Here is an 18,420-nt window from a genome sequence, read left to right on the forward strand (position 1 = left end):
CTCCAAAAGCCACAGACAAGTGGAGCAGAGCTGAGGTGAAGCCAAAGAAAGAAAGGAGTGGGGTGGGGAGAGGGGGTGAAGGACCTGTGTGGGCCTGGGGGGCCTTTGAGACACACACTTAGTTCAGCCAAGGAAGAGACAAGGAGCTTTTCTAGGCTTTTATTTATGAAATGCTTATTGAACAGATACAAAGTTAGTGTCTGTCAGCAGCTGGTGGAGGGGGTTAGTGTGCATCCCCCCTCCCACCCCTCCCCACCATGGGCACTGAAGCCAGCAGTGGCTCCATCCTTCCCTCTGCTTTGGCAGTAATGAGCTGGGAGAGGCCTTGGGGCAGGGAGGGGGTTCCCCAGCAGGAAGACAAGGGAGAGATGAGAAGGCCCAGGGCCAAGTCTGGTCCTCTTGGAGTAGGAGGCTGATCCCAGGCATCCTGGCAGGAATCTTGCTTCTCCTTTGTAGTAGTGGTTTGAACTGGACAGCGAGAAGGAGGAAGCTCTCTGGGACCCTCTTCCATCTCCCCAACTGGGGTTGGGAGTGTCTTCTTTGGTTGTTTCCCAAAAAACGTCCTTTGTGACTTCTCTAGTCCCCTCCAGGGATGCCTGCCTCCCCCAGGTCTCAAAGGCATTGCCCTGGTCCTGAGGGTTAGGGGGCAGAGAACCAGAGGCAGTGTAGCCCAGAGGCTGGTGACCTCTTCCAGGCCGGAGGAGCTGCAGCTATGTCCACACTTCTAGGGGCATCACACCCTCCTTGCTACCCAGGGAGGGCAGCAAATACTCATCCTCCAGGAACTTGAGGGGGAAGTGGACGAGGTGGCCCTGGACCTGGGTGAGTTCAGACCGGGCCAAGGGAGGGCTGACCGTGGCCAGGGGCTCCACGACTACATACTCCCGAAGTGCCCGCAGGGAGCGTGTAGCATTGGATGGAAGGCATCGGAAAATCTGTGGGTGGGAGATGCATGGAAGCCAATAAGGCTTCAGGAGACTCTGCCAAGAGTCCAAGCCCAACTGGGCTACATGACCCCACTCCCCACACCCTACACATATCCCCCTACACTGACCCTGAATCCCATGATGTCCCCAGACCCTCATCTCCTTATGAGAATGGCTGTGTGAAGTGGCTCCTCTCCATCTCACCCTGGACAGGATAATCCCTCAGCTTCCCTGGGCCAGCACTCTCCCCACCCCCACCCACCTGCTCATAGATATTGGCGTTGCTCTCAGCTGTTTCTTGCCACAACTGGAAGAAGGCATCACAGACAGGGTCCCGGAGATCCAGATGTGGCCGAGCAGCAGCCCCTAGAATCACGCTGCAGGAGAAAGGGGTCCCAGTGGGGCTAGAGTAAGATCCTTCAAGGGCCTAAATATCAGAAAAGTTACGGTGCACCTATCCAGGTAATTGAAAATAGATGCACGGTTAAAAAGTAAAATCGGGGCTTCCCAGATGGCTCAGGCAGTAAAAATTCTGCCTGCAATGTGGGAGACCCAGGTTCAACCCCTGGGTTGGGAAGATCCCCTGGAGAAAGAAATGGCTACCCACTCCAGTATTCTTGCCTGGAGAATTCCATGGACAGAGGAGCCTGGTGGGCTTACAGTCCATGGAATTGCAAAAAGCTGGACACGAGTCAGCAACTGACACTTTTGCTAAACATCAAATCAGTGTAAACAAGTCCAACAGAGCTTTAATTTGTCTACTTTGGTGACTACTTTAATGCTTTAAAAAAAAATACCAGATTATTTTTGAAGTATTTGTTTCCCTGTCTCTCTTTTTCTTTTTTTTTTTTTTGGTATCCCTGCTTTGCAGGTACCCTAAACTGGACTAGTCTGCCTCTAAGTACTGAAGTAACTAAGAACACAAGCAACTACTAATCCACCCACAATGCAGGAAATGTGGGTTCAATCCCTGGGTCAGGAAGATCCCCTGGAGAAGGAAATGGCAATCCTCTCCAGTACTCTTGCCTGGAGAATCCCTTGGACAGAGGAGCCTGGTGGGCTACAGTCCATGGGGTCGAAAAAGTAGGATACGCCCGAGCGACGGATGCACAAGTACTAAGTAAGTACTAGTAAGTGGCTTTCCAGGTGGCGCCAGTGGTAAAGAACCCGCCTGCCAATGCAGGAGACTTAGGAGAAGCAGGTTTGATCCGTGGTTCAGGAAGATCCCCTGGAGGAAGGCATGGCAACCCACTCCAGTATTCTTGCCTAGAGAATCCCATAGACGGAGGCGCCTGGTGGGCTACAGTCCATAGGGTTGCAAAAAGTCAGACACACCTGAGTGATTTAGCATAGCACAAGTACTAGTCATCCAGTACTACCTCTAGACAATCCTCGCACCTGTTTAAAGAGCAAACCCTCCCCCTTTCCACCTCCCCCCACATTTGAGCATCCCACCTGGCTCTACCTGAAGCAGTGCTTCCGCAGACTCAAGGCAAACCTGCCTGCCTGATACTCCACACCGTTCATGAGGGATGGCTCCATTTCTGTGTCCTCGATCAGCACGGCCAGCTCACTGTCCCGCTTCCCCAGCAAGCTCCGGTCATTGATGTTTGCTGAGCCTGGGTGGATGCAGGACACACTATATCTTCCTGAGCCCAGGGAACCCCACCCCACCCCATCACCTCTACCCAAGCACCAGCCTGTGGGCAACACGACTTCTTTGGCCTCCATCCCCAACTGGACGTCAGCTGTGATCTCCATCACCCAGTCCCATCCCATTGCCCCTGGCTGGGCCCTGCTCCACCTCTCCGCACCCTCCACTCGTTGCTGGGGACCCAGCACTGACCAATGATGACTGTCCGGTCATCTGCAATAAGCATCTTGCTGTGGATATAGATGAGCTCCGAGACTGGGTGCCCGCCTAGTTCTCCGTGTGTGCGTAGCCCACAGATGGAAATATAGTTCTGCCACTCTGTCCCCACTGTGAGCAAGAGATGGGGGGGGGGAGGGAGTGAGGTGAGAGGTGCCCTCCATTGCAGACGGAGTCCTGGTCCATCTACCACCTCACTGCAGAAGCCCTATATAGCCTGGTCTATACACTTACCTCTGCACTAATAGGCCACCATGGGCTCCGGCAGTAACCACAGAAGCATGCAGGCATGACAACCTCTGTCCCTCCATCCCTGGGGCTCCAGTCCCTCAATCTCTCCCTCCCCAGGGGTCCAGGGCTTGAACCCCCAGCCCCCAGAACTCACTGGCTGCTTTGAGACGATGTAAAATTGAATATTCCCCACGACACAGCGTCCTGAGCGAAAAGAATGGGTGAGGAAGGCGGAGACTGGACCGACGGGGGTTGGGGTGGGGTGGGGGAGGGGGATGTCAGCAAAGAGGTGGACCTCAACAGTCCAGCAAGAAGGGATCAGGATGGGGCCATGGAGGGGCAGAGTCTGGCAGGGGTTGGGGTGGGAAGGGCGAGGCGGTGGTCACCTGTAAGTGAAGTGCAGAATGGCCTGGATGGAGTTACCACCACCTGTGGAGATGTCACCCTCGAACCCAGGGAGCAGGGGCAAAAGCACGTAGACTCGGAAGCACTGCCCCTGTCTGGAGAGGGGCGGAGTCAGAGGTGTGATCCGTCTCCCAAGCCTCACCCCTCCCCTCATCCCTCTGGTTAGTCTTAAAACACGCCCATAACCCCCAGGTTCCAAGCTGGTCCGCCTTACTTGTGGGCCTTCAGGATTCTGTCCACAATCTCATCGCCCACCTTGTTCAGCACCGTCCGCCCATCTGAGCAGCTAATGAAGAACTGATTCTGGAGCAGGGACCAATGACAGACGTCAGCAGTCCGGCCCCCGCCCCCGTCAGCAGTTCCTGCCCTCAGCTCCATGTCGCCATCCCCATCCCCAGGCTCCCGGCCCTGGGTCCAGGCTTCACCAAGTTCTCCAGGTCCAGCTATGCCAGCCCTAAACGACTGAGCCCACTGACAGGATATCCTAAGTTTCTCTGCTCCACCCTCACTCCGACAGACCTCAATGTAGAGGAAGTGCCGGCTCTCTCTGATGGTGTGCAGATAAGCATTGAGAATGGAGTTCTCCAGGGTGCCCGCTGACCAGCGGTCCACTGACCGCAAGACCTGCGGGAACGACGGATAGGATGTGCCTCCTGAGTCCAGGAGAAGAGGGGTTCGGGGGCGGGGGCGGGAGGGCGCTCTCCGTCAGGGAGAGTGCTGAAGGGAGGTTGTGCTGAAGGGAGCGGGGAGAGCGCCGGCTGAATTCCGAGCCTCACCTGCACAGTGGCGCACTGCCCTCCGGAAAGCGTGAAAGGGAGCTGGTTTGCGGTGCTGGTGGATTTGGGCAGCAGGTAGGGGTACATGGGTATCTTGTACTTGGCCTTGGTAGTCTAAGGCGGAGGGGTGGCAGAATCAGCAGGAGATGACTAGCTGCCCCTGGCTCCCGCCCACCCTCCAGGCTCGGAGGGATCAAGCACCTTGGTGAAATTCCAGCGCTGGATGAAGTGCCGGGCAAGGTCCCGGGCGGGTGAGCCGTGGACCGCCACCCCAATGTCCCGCCATGGCATCCGTGGCATAGTCTCCCTGTCAATGAAATCTGGGGGGAGGGAGAATGTCCCAGGAGAGTCAGGGAAGAGGTCAGGGACGGTCCCTTGGGAACACGTGGGTCAGGGAGGGGGAGGTGCTGACCGGAGAAGAGGTGGCATTACCCTTGACCCGGTTCATCCCATCCTCAGACCCAGGCCCGCCCTCTGCCCCGGCTCCCAGCTCTCAGGGACTTTGAAGTAGGTGGACCCCCTACCATCAAAAGGCCGATCCAGCTGCACCCAGTCCTTAGTGATCAGATTGCTGTAGTCCTTGCCCAGCCAGAAGAGTTGGTTGTGAGTGAGGTCGGGGGTAGCTGGAAGGTCTGAGCATGAGGTGGGAGGCTGTAGGGGGAACACACCCAAGCCAGGGGCAAGGAGAGGTCATGGGTCACACAGAACCAGGCCAAAGAGAAGAAAGGAGCACTGGAAGACGGGAAGACAGAGAGACACACAGAGGAAGAATGAAACAGAGAGAGTTTGATTCCCCGGCCCTCCCCTTCAGATGCATTTGAAATCCCTAGAGAAATGGGTAGAGGTCATGGGGAGGCAACTGAGTCAGTATATTCAAAGCAGGTTGTTGGGGTCCCAGAAAGGCCTAGGAACTTTGAATGAGGGCTATGACTGGAGAGGAAGTCTGCAGCTGGGAAGGGGTATGGATTTACATTAGTTGAGTTGGGGGGGGGGTGCTCCAGAAGGCCTTGGGGGATTACCTGGGGGGCAGCTGACTCAGAGGAATCCCCCAGATCAGTCAGTCTGTAGTGCAGGTCATCCCAGCGGCCATAGGCGAGGTCCAGCCCACCCAGGAAGGCCACTACTTGGTCTACCACCAGGAGCTTCTCATGATGGGCCCACAGTGTCACCTGGTCTGGGTGGCGCATCACCTGGAGCAGGTATGGGGGAGTTCATGAGTGTGGGCGTAGGTGGGAGAAGCCAGAGGCAGCGTTTGGAGGAGGCGGAGAACAGGAAGATGGAAAGATGAGACGTTCAAGGACAGGGAGGGTTGGTGGGGGGGATGTGTAGTGAGGAGGGCCAGAAGGGAGGGGTCTCTGGGGCCTGAGTCACCTTTATGTTGGGGTGCAGCAGCATCAGTACCCTCTTGCTGTAGCCACTGTTGATGGCCAAGGCCAACTCCACTTCCTTGAACAGCAGTACAGACACTCGGACACCCTCCTCCTGGTGGTCAGTGAGGGAATCAGATCCTAATGACCCTTTCCCACCCTCAGGGTTCCTGTATGTTCCTCCTCTCCACCCAGAGATCCTCAATGCTATGCCACTGACACCCTGTTTTGATGCTTACAGCAAACTTAGATTGAATATCATCTATCTGCTCACTCACTCATCCATCCACACATCTACCCACCTACCTAGCATTATCTAGCCATCCATCTTCCCAACAATTTACTCATCCCCTTATCTACCATCTGTCACTCATCTATCTATTTACCACTCTCCTTGGATCTACCTTCCCAACCTCATAGCCTTCTATCTATCTCTCTTTCCATCATCTATCCATCCCCTCACCCACACACTCTCCATCATCCACGTATCTCTCCTCCACAGATGTTGATGGATGCTCCCAACATAGCAGACACTGTGCCTTGTACTGCAGCTAGTGGTATTCATCCACCCAATGAGAGAGACAGATATGTCCATCCCCCATAACATAATTGAGTGTATAGGGTATTGGGAGGAAAGTCTACATCAAGGAGAGGAAGGGCAAGAACAGGGAGGTTGGTCTTCTTCTCTAAGGGAGTTCTCCCCAGGGAAGTGGAAGAGGTGATTTCTGTGAGACTGAACCAGGATGAGTACATTTCCTCCACCTCAAGTTTTAGATTCCTTACCTCCCCCCCCCTACCCCCTGCCATGCTATAGTCTCTTCCAACCAATCTCCACCCACAAGCCACCCCTTGACCATACCTCCCCTCCAGCCAGACCATTCTCCTCACCGCCTTCTTCTTGAGCATAACGTCCAGTCTCCAGTCATCTGAATGGGCTGGACGCTTCAGGTAAATCTCAGGACTCAACCTGGGATTCAGGGCAGCAGTGAGGGTAAGCTAAGCTCCCAACAACAGCCACTCCTCCCCTTCCACTCCTTTTCTGACCCATAAGCTGATCTGTTGCAGGTACTAACCCACACTTTCTTGCTCAGGTTCTTCTCCCACTTACCACCAGTCTGTGATGAAAATCTCTTCTTGAGCTCGCAGGATGGCATCTGCCACAGCAGCAAAGTAACCTGCCCCATTCACAAACCTGGGGGGAGGCCAAGCCAAGGAGATCAGGGAAGTCAGAAGCCAGAAAGCTCTGGAGAGTGAAGATCGAAGGACAGTCATGGGTCAGAGGTGATAGCAAGGTCAAAGACCAAGAGTGATCACAGAGTCAGATAGTAGCAGATATTTCAAAGTGGAATAAACTTGCCAGTATGAACTAAATAAAAATAAAAGTTACAAAAGACACAATAAACTAAAGAAAATGACTAAAGACTGGGAGGATTAATACATCACATATAAAGAGTTCCAACAAATCAGTAACAAAAAGACATATAAGCCAATTGAACAAAGAATAAGAACGGATAGCTCACAGGGAGAAAATGGCCAGTCATATGAAAAGATGTTCAATATCATCGCTAAACAAGGAAATTGATATTAAAATAAAATGACACTTTTTAAATCCACTCTGGCAAAAATTAAAATCACAGGTAACGCTCAGTATCAGAATGGGGGAAGTGAGTATTCCCATAGACTGTGAGAATATAAATTGGCTTTATAGCCTTTTTAGAGGACAACTTGGCAGTATCTAACAGAATATTAAATGTACATACTCCCTAATACCATTAAATGCACTTAGTAATTCTGTATCTAGGAAGACATCTTATTAAATGCTTAGGCAAACACTGTGTTCATTGCAATATTGTTTATAAGACTGAAAGTGGGAAATAATGTAAATGCCTAATCTCTAACACATGTATTAAGTGGGAAAAAAAACAAAGGAGAGGGTGCATGATCTTATTTATATTAAAACAAAAAGTAACATATATGCACAAGTGCATGAACATATGCAGGAGAAGACTTAGGAAGATAAATATCAAACTACACCAGGATTACTTTTGGGGAGAGAAATGGGATTTGTGGGAGAGGGAGTAGGGAAGAACTAAGGTATGGAGAGTAGGTAAAGGCTTGTGCAAGTTCTGCATTGTTAAGACTTTTATTTACTTTTAAAATATTTTGTTTATATATTTGGGTGCAGAGGGTCTTAGTTGTGACATGTAGGCTCTTTGTTGCAGCATGTGGGGTCTAGTTCCCTCGCAGGGATTGAACCCAGGCCCCCTGCATTGAGAACAGGGAGTCTTGCCATTGGACCACCAGGGAAGCCCCTGTTAGACTTTTAATAACTGTTCTGTTTGATGGTGAAGAGCAGGGTCTTGACCCAGACTGCCTGCATTTGAATCTATTGTTTACAAGGTGTGTGACCTTGGCAAGTTATTTGACTTCTCCTTGACTCAGTTTTCTCATCTGGAAAATGGAGATAACAACTGTACCTGTGTCACGGAGTAAGTTCATAAACATAAAGCAGCTTCCCTGGTGGCTCAGCAGGAAGAATCTGCCTGCCAGTGCAAGAGACGTAGGTTTAATCCTGGGTCGGGAAGATCCCCTGGAGAAGAAAATGGCAACCCACTCCAGTATTCTTGCCTAGGATATCCCATGGACAGAGGAGCCTGGTGGGCTACAGTCCATGGCATGGCACAAGAGTTAGACATGACTTAGCAACTAAACAACAACAACAACAAAGCATGAAACACTCAGAACAGTTCCTGGCTCATACTAACTGGCACAATCAGTTCTTTTGTTAAAAAAATGAATTTCAAAAGGGTACAAATGAACTTATCTACAAAGCGGAAATAGTTACAGATATAGGAAACAAACTTATGGTTACCAGGGGGTAATGGGGGAAGTAGGGATAAACTGGAAGATCAGGACTGAAATATATATACTACTATGAAGCATCTTAGCAGTAGTATATATAAAATAGATAATTAATAAGGACCTAGTATAGAGCACAGAGAGCTCTACTCAATACTCTGTAATGACCTATATGGGAAAACAATCTAAGAAAGAGTGGACATATGTATAACTGGTTCTCTTTGTTGTACTTCTGAAACCAACACATTTAAATCAACTCCAATAAAAATTAAAAAAACCCACAAAATTCTCAACACTAACACCAAGGGGGGGAAAAATTGTTTCCATGACTCCTCTCTGCTTATGATAAAAGTTAACCTCCTTAGCTAGCAGGAGAGGCACTGATCAGGCCCTGAGACCACCAGACATTTTTTTTTTTGGCTGCACTGCACATGGCAGGCAAGATCTTATTTCCCTGACCAGGGATTGAACCCACACCCTTGCACTGGAAGCGCTGAGTCTTAATCTCTAGTCCTCCAGGGAAGTCCCCTGCTCCAGACTCTTTTCCGGCTTCTGCTCCTCAAACTGGAACAAATCAGCCTTCGTGAATCCCTAACACGCCAGACTATTTCTAGCTTCTCTGCAGGGACCACCCTTCTCCATCTTATCTTGCTAACATGAACCTCAGAGTTACTGCCTTCTGGAAGCCAGTCCAGACCTCCTGCACTAGAGCAGATGCCTCTTGTCTGAGCTTGGTACTCTGTGTCTATGGCCAGTATGGCAAATTCCCACTGTTTCATGATTGAATCACCTACTGTGTCTTATCCCTGCCATGGACCTGGCACATAATGGGTGCTTAGAAAATGTTTATTAAATAGACCGAATGAATCAGAGAGATTTGAGATCCCTGAGAACACAGAGGGTCAGTGGGGTGAAAGGGGGTTAGAAAGGTCACAGGAGGTCAGTCAGAGAGGTTAGGGTCAGAGATCACCTAATTTGGGGTTCAGAAAGATCAGAGGGTAATCAGAGGAATCAGAATGATCAAAGGTCAGGGGGTGGGGGCAACTGGAAAAGTCAAAGGGGTAGGTTACTGAGGTCAGAAGGGGTCAGAGGAGAGAGAAGATCAGGACTCAGAGAACACCAAGGAGGTTGAAAGACCACTGACAATTTCAAAAAGGACATCAGTGTCTCACCACCGGGCCAGGGTCCCAGGCCGAGGAGGAGCATAGCTGTCGTGCCGGTGCAGCTGAATGAAGTCTCTGCCTGGGCCCTGGGCCAGCTCGGTGATCTCCTGGGCCCACCACCGTGCCTGCCGGTAGCTGCTGCACTTGAGAATCAAGGACCTGGGAAAGAACAAAGATGGACCACCATCCTCGCCCTCCATACCTCTGGCTTGGCCCAGAAACCCTCTTCCTTTAGCTGTCTGCTCTTCCCCACCTCCTTCCTCAGTCCATACTTGATTTCACAGGGACAGGGCATACATTTGTCTTATTCACAGTTGGGTGTTTGGCACTTAGTATTGTGCCAGCCGCTCAAGGTCGTTGTCTGTTTTTTTGGGGGGGGGGTGGGGGGGAAAGGGTGAGCTATGCAGCATGGCATGTGGAGTCTTAGTTCCCTGACCAGGGATCACACGTGTGCCCCTTGCAGTGGAAGCATGAAGTCTTAACCACTGGATCACCAGGGAAGTCCCTCAAGTTTATTGAATAAATAAGTGAATGGACGGACTGCCCTTTCTTTGCACCAAAAGCCCTTCTGAGACAGGCCTGGGACCTGGGACCCTTTGTTGCAATGCTTGCACCTGGACCCACCTCTCTTGGAGCAACAAAACACAAAGAAACTACATGGGACTAAAAATAACTGTGTGCATGAGCAGTTGCGCAAATTTTGGACAAAAGATACAAACAGACCAAAATCCCAACTGCCCAAAGCCCGGAGCAAAAGCAGGGTATAGTACATGCCCCCTGTACACAACACCACCTAAAGGAGGGGCAAAACATCTAACCCATCCCCCCGGCCTGACTTCTGGACACATCCCTACCCTCATCCCACATAAGGAAGCAGCTTCGTTCCTCCCTCTCCCCAAGGGAGTGAGCAAGCAAGGGAATCTGTTGTTTGTTCCCACTCCCCCTCAACCCTAGAGAAAGCTCTGGGCCAGCCTCTAGGAGCAGCCCCAAGTTTCTGGCTAGAACGTTCCCTGGTTCCAAATCATGGCCATCTCCAGAAGGGTGGAGTGGGAGCACCCTCTCTTCCGTGGTCTCTTCCACGCATCTCCCCTTAGGGCCCCAGGCTGGCTCTTCACTCACTAGGTGCTGTCCATACCAGGGAGGCCTTACCTGTGAGAGGTGTCGACCCGGACCCCGTACCGTGCCTCTGTACTCCTTTTCCCCACCTGCACCTCGAAGCCAGGGTCGAAGAGCTGAACAAAGGAGATGGCACCAGTCTCGAGGCACATGTACAGCAGGAAGGAGTCCTTCACCACCAGCCACCTGGAGGGGAAGGGCTCCAGCCATTCCTTCATGCCCCCCGACCCTCGGATCTCCTTCCTCGCCCCCACCCACTGTCCAGACTCTCTGCTCAGCCCTCACCGCTTAGACCAGCGATAACAAACTTGGTCTCGGCCGCAGCAGGTGAGGCCAGGAACACGGTGGCCACCTGAGCGCTTCCGGATCACCCCCTCCCTGTGGGGAAAACCAGGAAGAGGTGCTGGAGAGGGATCCAGGGTTCAAACCTGTGGGGATAAAATCAGACTCCCAGCCCACCCTGCCCTGCTTTCCCTATTCTCGGGGAGGGAGAGATTCAGACATTGGCAGACGGTGGGTGAAAAGTGTCAGACACTCACAATCCTTTGCATCCAAGGTCTGGGATAAAGGACAGCTGACTGACTTCCAGGAACTCTGTCTGCAGAGGAAGAAAAAGGCTCAGAGGAGAGACTCGTTGTCAGTCCCTCAAATCCTACCAACCCTGGTCCTCTGCCCCCTGATTTATCTCAAGGGACCCGGCGCCAGCCCCTGACCTTACCATGGCATGGTAGTTGCGATAGAAAGACATGGTCAGGAGGCGGTTGAGATAATTCTCCAGGTATTTCTGAAGTGAAGGGATGGAGACAGAAAGACGGATGGGACCAGAGCCATTTGCACCCAAACACCTTCCCAGAGGACCTGGTGTCTGGTCCTACCTGCTTGCTAGAGGTACGTCTGGAGGAGCCCTCAGGACCTGCTCGGGGTAGAGAGGGTATCTCTCTGCTGTCTCCCTCGGGGGCTGGAGATGAAGCAACAGCAAAACTGTGGAAGGGATGAGGGAGGGTCAATAGGAGCTGGAGGCTCAGTCCCTGGGATCCTGAAGCACTGGAGGCGGGGACTTAGAAGAGGCGAGGAGACCTAGAGGGTAGCAGCAGGAATGCCCCCTACCCTGAGGATGGAGACAGAAAAAGGTGGGAGGCTGCCAAGGGCACTTTGGGCATCCAGCCCAGCTGAGATACTGGCCCAGAACCACGGACAGGCAGAGCTGAACAGGGAAGGTTTCCTGGTAACTGGGGTCAGAGGAGGTAGAGGGAGCCCAGTGGCCAGAGTTGGGGGAGGAAAGTAGCTGGGGTAGGGTCAGCTGTGGCCTGGGGATGAGACAGGCAGAAAGCAGCGATGGGGGCTGGGGCAGACACCCCCGGCTGCCTCGAGGTGAGGGGCATCTGTCCTACACAGGAGGCAGCCGTAGCCCCCTCACCGAGCCAGAGGGAGCAGACTCATGAAGACTTTATGTCTCAGGAGGTCCCGATGCAGCTCCTGGAAATGACGGAACTTCTTCTTGGTTGTCCAGGTGAAGTCACCGTGAGTCAGGCGCACAGAATACAGAGTGCAGGTGCCCACCTGTGGGAGGGAGGAACTGAATGGATGTTCCCTGGTGGGAAGGCAGCCCCTCACTCTGGCCAGCCCTCCCCATCCCCACTCCCTTGGGGCCAGCCCAGCCACCTTGGATCCACTGGTGTATCTTTCAGTGCCCACCACCTGAGCTATGACGGGGACCCCAGGGGCAAACAGCAAGGGGTGCGTTTTCAGAGGCTGGAGGTGGTAGATGGCCAGAAAGGGGTGCATCCGGTCGGCTGGTGGGAAAGAAAGTGGAAGAATGTGGACTCCAGGAGGTCTCAGCCCTCCTCCTCCTCTCCCAGAGACCGTCCTCCCTGTGTACCTGGGTCCTCTCCCTCCTTCAGGGTGTCCACCTCATCGGGCTCCATCTGTAACTGGCTGGAGTCCAGGTCATCCCCAGAGGGGAAAAGGCTCTGGGGGGTTGCCGCCATCCTGGGAATATCGAGAGGCCTCAGAAGGGTGATCCGCTCTGCAGAACTCTGTCCCCCCCATTCTACCCCCACGGTCCTCGGTCTCCCCAGGTCCCCCGCTTTCCCCCACCCGGCTCCCGCTGACTCTTAATCTCTCTTTGATTAGAATCCATCGGTCCGCACTGCCCTGCCAATTCGCCTCTAATCTCCATCCCCTATCTCTGATCCTTCATCCAAAACGTCCGAGCCCCGCCTCCTGTCCCTTAATCAGGATGCCAAGGAACAACCGGCCAGGCCCGGATGGGCCCCGAAGCGGGGCAGAGGAAGGGGCCCCGGGAGGGTTGCAAGGGGTCCGGAGCCGCCGGGTCTCCAGCCAGGCCAAGCCAGCTGGAAGAAGGGGTCCAGGCAGGAATGAGGAAGTTAAGCGTTCCCCGCCCAGGAAAGAAACCCCGAAATCTGAGCATGCGGCTGAGTCAGGAGGCCCCGCAGCCCAAGCGCATTCCTGTCCCCGCCAGATCTCCTGGGCCCGGGATCTCCGTGGCGCCCCCTTCCCGGCCCCCTCACCGGGACAGCCCGAGCGGGCGGCGGCGCGGCTTCGCGAGCGGAGCAGAGCCGGAGCTGGAGTCCACACCCCAAAGAGCCAGGGCGGAGCGGGCGCTCAGGGCCTGCCCTCGGGGGCGTGACGGGCCCCCGGCCTCATCTCCGCGTGATTCTCGTCTGTCCTGTCCCGCCTCCGCCGCCCTCGGCCCGCCCCGGCGTCCTGCGCGCAGTCGGGACGCGGGGCCGCCCTCAGCTCTACTGGACCGCGCCGCCCGCTTCTCGCATCCGTGCGGCGCCGTCCGCCTGGCTGTCCGTCTGTCCCGCGCCGTCGGTCCGCGCGGGCCCGGACTGTGCCCTGTGGGCGTTCAGCGACCTTCCTCCACTCGGGCGCCAGCACCCAGGGTCCTCTCCGGCCGCTCCTGGCGGGACGCGCCTCCGGGGCCGGGACCTGGCAGTACTCATTTCTAGGGCGGGCTGCGAACCACATCGGGCCGGCTTAGCCGGCGTTTGTAGAAGAAAGGAATGATAAAAGGCCGGAGGGGTGGTGCCCACAAATTCATTAACGTGCGCAACCTTGCTTTCTTTCATTCATTCACTGTTTATTGCGTCCTTGCCCGTCGCCAGACTCCAAGCCTACAGTAATGAACAAGACTAACACGAACTGCTCTTCTAAATCTAGCAGTCTAGGGGCAAACAGGAAAAATTTCAGATTCTAAAAGACAAAATATTTCATTTTTTTCAAAGCAGATTCCTTTATCTCTTCTAGATGGAAGAATGGGTTGATGGACATTTCTTGATGGCATTTTGGGTTGTTTCTAGCTTTTGTCTATTGTGAATAAAGCTCCTATAGGAAGCATCACTACAAACAAAGCTAGTGGAGGTGATGGAATTCCAGTTGAGCTGTTTCACATCCTCAAAGATGATGCTGTGAAAGTGCTGCACTCAATATGCCAGCAAATTTGGAAAACTCAGCAGCGGCCACAGGACTGGAAAAGGACAGTTTTCATTCCAATCCCAAAGATAGGCAGTGCCAAAGAATGCTCAAACTACCGCACAATTGCACTCATCTCACACACTAGTAAAGTGATGCTTAAAATTCTCCAAGCCAGGCTTAAGCAATACGTGAACTTCCAGATATTCAAGCTGGTTTTGGAAAAGGCAGAGGAACCAGAGATCAAATTGCCAACATCCGCTGGATCATGGAAAAAGCAAGAGAGTTCCAGGAAAACATCTATTTCTGCTTTATTAACTATGCCAAAGCCTTTGATTGTGTGGATCACAATCAACTGTGGAAAATTCTTCAACAGATGGGAATACCAGACCACCTGACTTGCCTCTTGAGAAATCTGTATGCAGGTCAGGAAGTAACAGAACTGGACATGGAACAACAGACTGGTTCCAAATAGGAAAAGGAGTATGTCAAGGCTGTATATTGTCACCCTGCTTATTTAACTTATATGCAGAGTACATCATGAGAAACGCTGGGCTGGAAGAAGCACAAGCTGGAATCAAGATTGCCGGGAGAAATATCAGAAATGCAGATGACACCACCCTTATGGCAGAAAGTGAAGAACTAAAGAGCCTCTTGATGAAAGTGAAAAAGGAGAGTGAAAAAGTTGGCTTAAAGCTCAACATTCAGAAAACTAAGATCATGGCATCCGGTCCCATCAGTTCATGGCAAATAGATGGGGAAACAGTGGCTGACTTTATTTTTCTGGGCTCCAAAATCACTGCAGATAGTGACTGAAGCCATGAAATTAAAAGACTCTTACTCCTTGGAAGGAAAGTTATGATGATCAACCTAGACAGCATATTAAAAAGCAGAGACATTACTTTGTCAACAAAGGTCAGTCTAGTCAAGGCTATGGTTTTTCCAGTGGTCATATATGGATGTGAGAGTTGGACTATAAAGAAAGCTGAGCGCCGAAGAATTGATGCTTTTGAACTGTGGTGTTGGAGAAGACTCTTGAGAGTCCCTTGGACTGCAAGGAGATCCAACCAGTCCATCCTAAAGGAGATCAGTCCTGGGCGTTCATTGGAAGGACTGATGTTGAAGCTGAAACTCCAGTACTTTGGCCACCTGATGTGAAGAGCTGACTCATTTGAAAAGACCCTGATGCTGGGAAAGATTGAGGGCAGGAGGAGAAGGGGATGACAGAGGATGAGATGGTTGGATGGCATCACTGACTCAATGGACATGGGTCTGGGTGGACTCCGGAAGTTGGTGATGGACAGGGAGGCCTGGCATGCTGCGGTTCATGGGGTTGCAAAGAGTCGGACACGACTGAGCGACTGAACTGAACTGAAACATTCCTGAGTAAGTCTTTCTGTAGAAATACCTTCTCGTTTCTCTTCGGTAAATAGCTAGAAACTTGCCACACTTATTTGATCTCTAATTGCACACATTTATATGGAGACATGGTAAAGAAAGTGACAAAGGCTATTTTTAAATGGTCATTAAAAAGCACTTTTTAAATAAGTGAAATGTTTTAAAATGGGGGGAGGTATTTTAAAATGAGAGGGATCTGCCAAACTGTTTTCCGAAATGGTAGTTCTGTTTTACATTTCCAAGATCTGTGTATGATAATTCCAGTTGATCTGCAGCATGGCCAAGATTTGATATTGACAATCTTTTTAGCATTAGTCATGCTAGTAAATGTAAAATAATACATCATCTTAGTTTTATTTGCACTTCTCTAATGACTAATGATGCCGACCATACTTCAAGTGCTTATTGACCATTTTTATGTATCTCTTATTAAGTGTTTGATTCTTTCATTGACTGTTTAGAAAACCATGTTTTTTGACTTATTAAATTGTAAGAGTTCTTTATATATTAAATTAGTCAAAAAGTTCGTTTGGAATTTTCAAGTTCTTTGGGGTTTTTAATAAGGTGTTATGGAAAAATGAAAATGAACTTTTTGACCAACCCAATATTTTGGATACAAATCCTTCATCAGATAAATGGACTACAAATATTTTCACCCAGAAGATAGTTTCTCTTTTTAGAATAATGGTGCCTTTTGGGAATTCCTTGGCTATCCAGTGGTTAGGACTTGGCTCTGACTGCAGGGCCCAGCCTCGAAGCACAGCCAAAACAAATAAATAAATGATGCCTTTTGAAAAGCAGAGGTTTTTAATTTTGATTAATTTGTGGCCTATAGACTATTACTCGGCAATAAAAATGAATAAAGTGTAAAATGGTGCAGCCACCTTGGAAAACAATTTCAAAATGTTAAGCGTAGAGTTACTGTGCTTGTGTTATGCTTGTGCTAAGTCACTTTAGTTGTGTCCGACTCTTTGCGACCCCATGGACTGTAGCCCGCCAGGCTCCTTTGTCCACAGGATTCTCCAAGCAAGAATACTGGAGCAGGTTGCCATTTTCTTCTCCTGTGGATCTTCCCAACCCAGGGACTGAACCCATGTCTCTTAGGTTTCCTGCCTTGGTTCTTTACCACTAGTGTACGGACAAGCAATTCCACTCCTAGGTATATTCCAAACAAAATTGAAACATTTCTTCACAGAAGCTTGCACAGGAATGTCCATAGCAATGTTATTCAAGTAACCAAAAAGTAGACACAAACCAAATGTCCATTAAGTTATAGATGGATAAACAAAATGTGGTATATCCCTACCATGAAATATTATTCAGCCCTGAAAGTAATGATGTACTGATAGCCTGCTACAACGTGGATGAACCATTAAAGGTTATGCTAAGTGAAAGAAACCAGACACAAGGGACCACATATTATATGAGTCCATTTCTATGAAATGTCCAGAATAAGTAAATTCAAAGAGACCATAGCTGGACCAGTAGCTGGGGAGAGGGACCGAGGGGTGACTGCTAATGGGCACAGAGTTTGTTTTGAGGGTGATGAGAAGGCTACGTTAGCTGTGATGACTGCTCACCTCTGTGAATTAAAAAAACAAAACCATTGAATCATAGACTAAAGGGTGAATTTTATGGCATATGAATTATTCTCAATAAAGTTATTACGAGAAACACAAACTGTTACTACATACAACTGTTAATACACACAACTGTTAATGCATACAACATGGGTGACTTTCAAAAACATTATGCTGAAAGAAGCCAGACACAATAGAGGAGTACTATGTGATTCCACTAATATTGAGTTCTGGAACAGCAAAGCCGATCTATAGTGATGGAAATCAGATCTGCAGTTGCCTGTGGCAGGGAGTGGGGAAAAGAGGGACAGTAAAGGGCACACAGGGAACTGGGGGAGGGAAATGTCCCCTGTCTTGATTGGGGTGGGGATTACATGGGTGTATGCACTTGACATTGGAAAAGACCCTGATGGTGGGAAAGATTGAGAGCAGGAGGAGAAGGGGGCGACAGAGGATGAGTCAGTTGGATGGCATCTCTGACTCAATGGCTATGAGTTTGAGCAAACTCCGGGAGACAGTGGAGGACAGGGAAGCCTGGTGTCCTGCAGGTCATGGGGTCACAGAGTTAGACATGACTTAGCGACTGAACAATGCACTTATTAAAACTCATGAAACTGCACACTAAGATATGTGCATTAAATTGTAAATTTTTACTTCAATAAAGTTAATTTAAAAAACAGATGTTCCAATATAAAATAAAAAATCAAGTGTAGATTTCAGTCAGGCAATGGAGTCAGCAGTGCTTTCTGACTTTTCCCACATCATGACACACTAAGGGAATGACAATGTAGCTCTCGGAGGGCATTTTATTTATTTATTTAAATATTTGGCTGTACCAGGTCTTTTTTTTTTTTTCCAGTCTTTGGCTGTGCTGGGTCTTTGTTGCTGCTGGAGGGCTTTCTCTGTTTGTGGCAAGTGGGAACTATTCTCTGGTTGCGGTGCTCAGGTTTCTCGTTTCTGTGGCTTCTCTTGTGCAGCATGGGCTCGAGGGCTTTAGTAGTTGCAGCATGGGGCTTTGTTGCTCTGCAGCATGTGAAATCTTCCCAGACCAGGGATCGAGCCCATGTTCCCTTCACCGGCAGGTGATTTCTTAACCACTGGATCACCAGGGAAGTCCCTGTGCCAGGTCTTACTTGCAGCATAGATCTCAGATCTTGTTGAGGCTTGCAGGATCTTTTTCTCTATTCTTTTTTTTACGTTCAGTTCAGTTCAGTCGCTCAGTCATGTCCGAGTCTTTGTGACTCCATGAATCACAGCACGCCAGGCCTCCCTGTCCATCACCACCTCCCGG

The 18,420-nt window shown here is 50.7% G+C and overlaps 1 protein-coding gene across 2 annotated transcripts; it reads right to left on the reverse strand.

Moving 5' to 3' along the window:
* Positions 1–202: 202 nt before the first annotated feature.
* Positions 203–13,301, reverse strand: PLD2 (phospholipase D2). 2 transcript variants are annotated; one of them, XM_052657651.1, is made up of 25 exons: positions 13,245–13,301; positions 12,593–12,702; positions 12,376–12,506; positions 12,131–12,273; positions 11,589–11,694; positions 11,432–11,497; positions 11,253–11,311; positions 10,999–11,091; positions 10,747–10,899; positions 9,607–9,756; positions 6,684–6,767; positions 6,464–6,542; positions 5,580–5,690; positions 5,228–5,398; positions 4,733–4,859; positions 4,410–4,528; positions 4,209–4,322; positions 3,952–4,056; positions 3,647–3,735; positions 3,414–3,527; positions 3,182–3,231; positions 2,773–2,907; positions 2,392–2,545; positions 1,189–1,303; positions 203–935 (listed from the first exon to the last, which is right to left on the reverse strand). In XM_052657651.1, exons 2-25 carry the CDS (start codon positions 12,699–12,701, stop codon positions 711–713), a joined length of 2,802 nt encoding a protein of 933 aa, XP_052513611.1. In that variant the 5' UTR covers position 12,702; positions 13,245–13,301; the 3' UTR covers positions 203–710. The 2 variants fall into 2 exon arrangements, with proteins under 2 accessions (XP_052513611.1, XP_052513609.1); XM_052657649.1 differs by having other exon boundaries at positions 3,182–3,264.
* Positions 13,302–18,420: the final 5,119 nt, after the last annotated feature.

This window comes from Budorcas taxicolor, chromosome 19 (assembly GCF_023091745.1).
Source record: "Budorcas taxicolor isolate Tak-1 chromosome 19, Takin1.1, whole genome shotgun sequence".
NCBI lineage: Eukaryota > Metazoa > Chordata > Mammalia > Artiodactyla > Bovidae > Budorcas > Budorcas taxicolor.

What these genes read in the sequence shown, in the direction of transcription:
- PLD2 (XM_052657649.1), bottom strand. Translation starts at nt 12,701, where the DNA reads ATGGCGGCAACCCCCCAGAGCCTTTTCCCCTCTGGGGATGACCTGGAC. An exon ending in GAAGGAGGGAGAGGACCCAG is followed by an intron (nt 12,507 to 12,592) that starts GTACACAGGGAG and finishes CTTTCCCACCAG; the next exon opens with CCGACCGGATGCACCCCTTT. An exon ending in TTATGCTCAAGAAGAAGGCG is followed by an intron (nt 5,691 to 6,463) that starts GTGAGGAGAATG and finishes ACTGACCACCAG; the next exon opens with GAGGAGGGTGTCCGAGTGTC.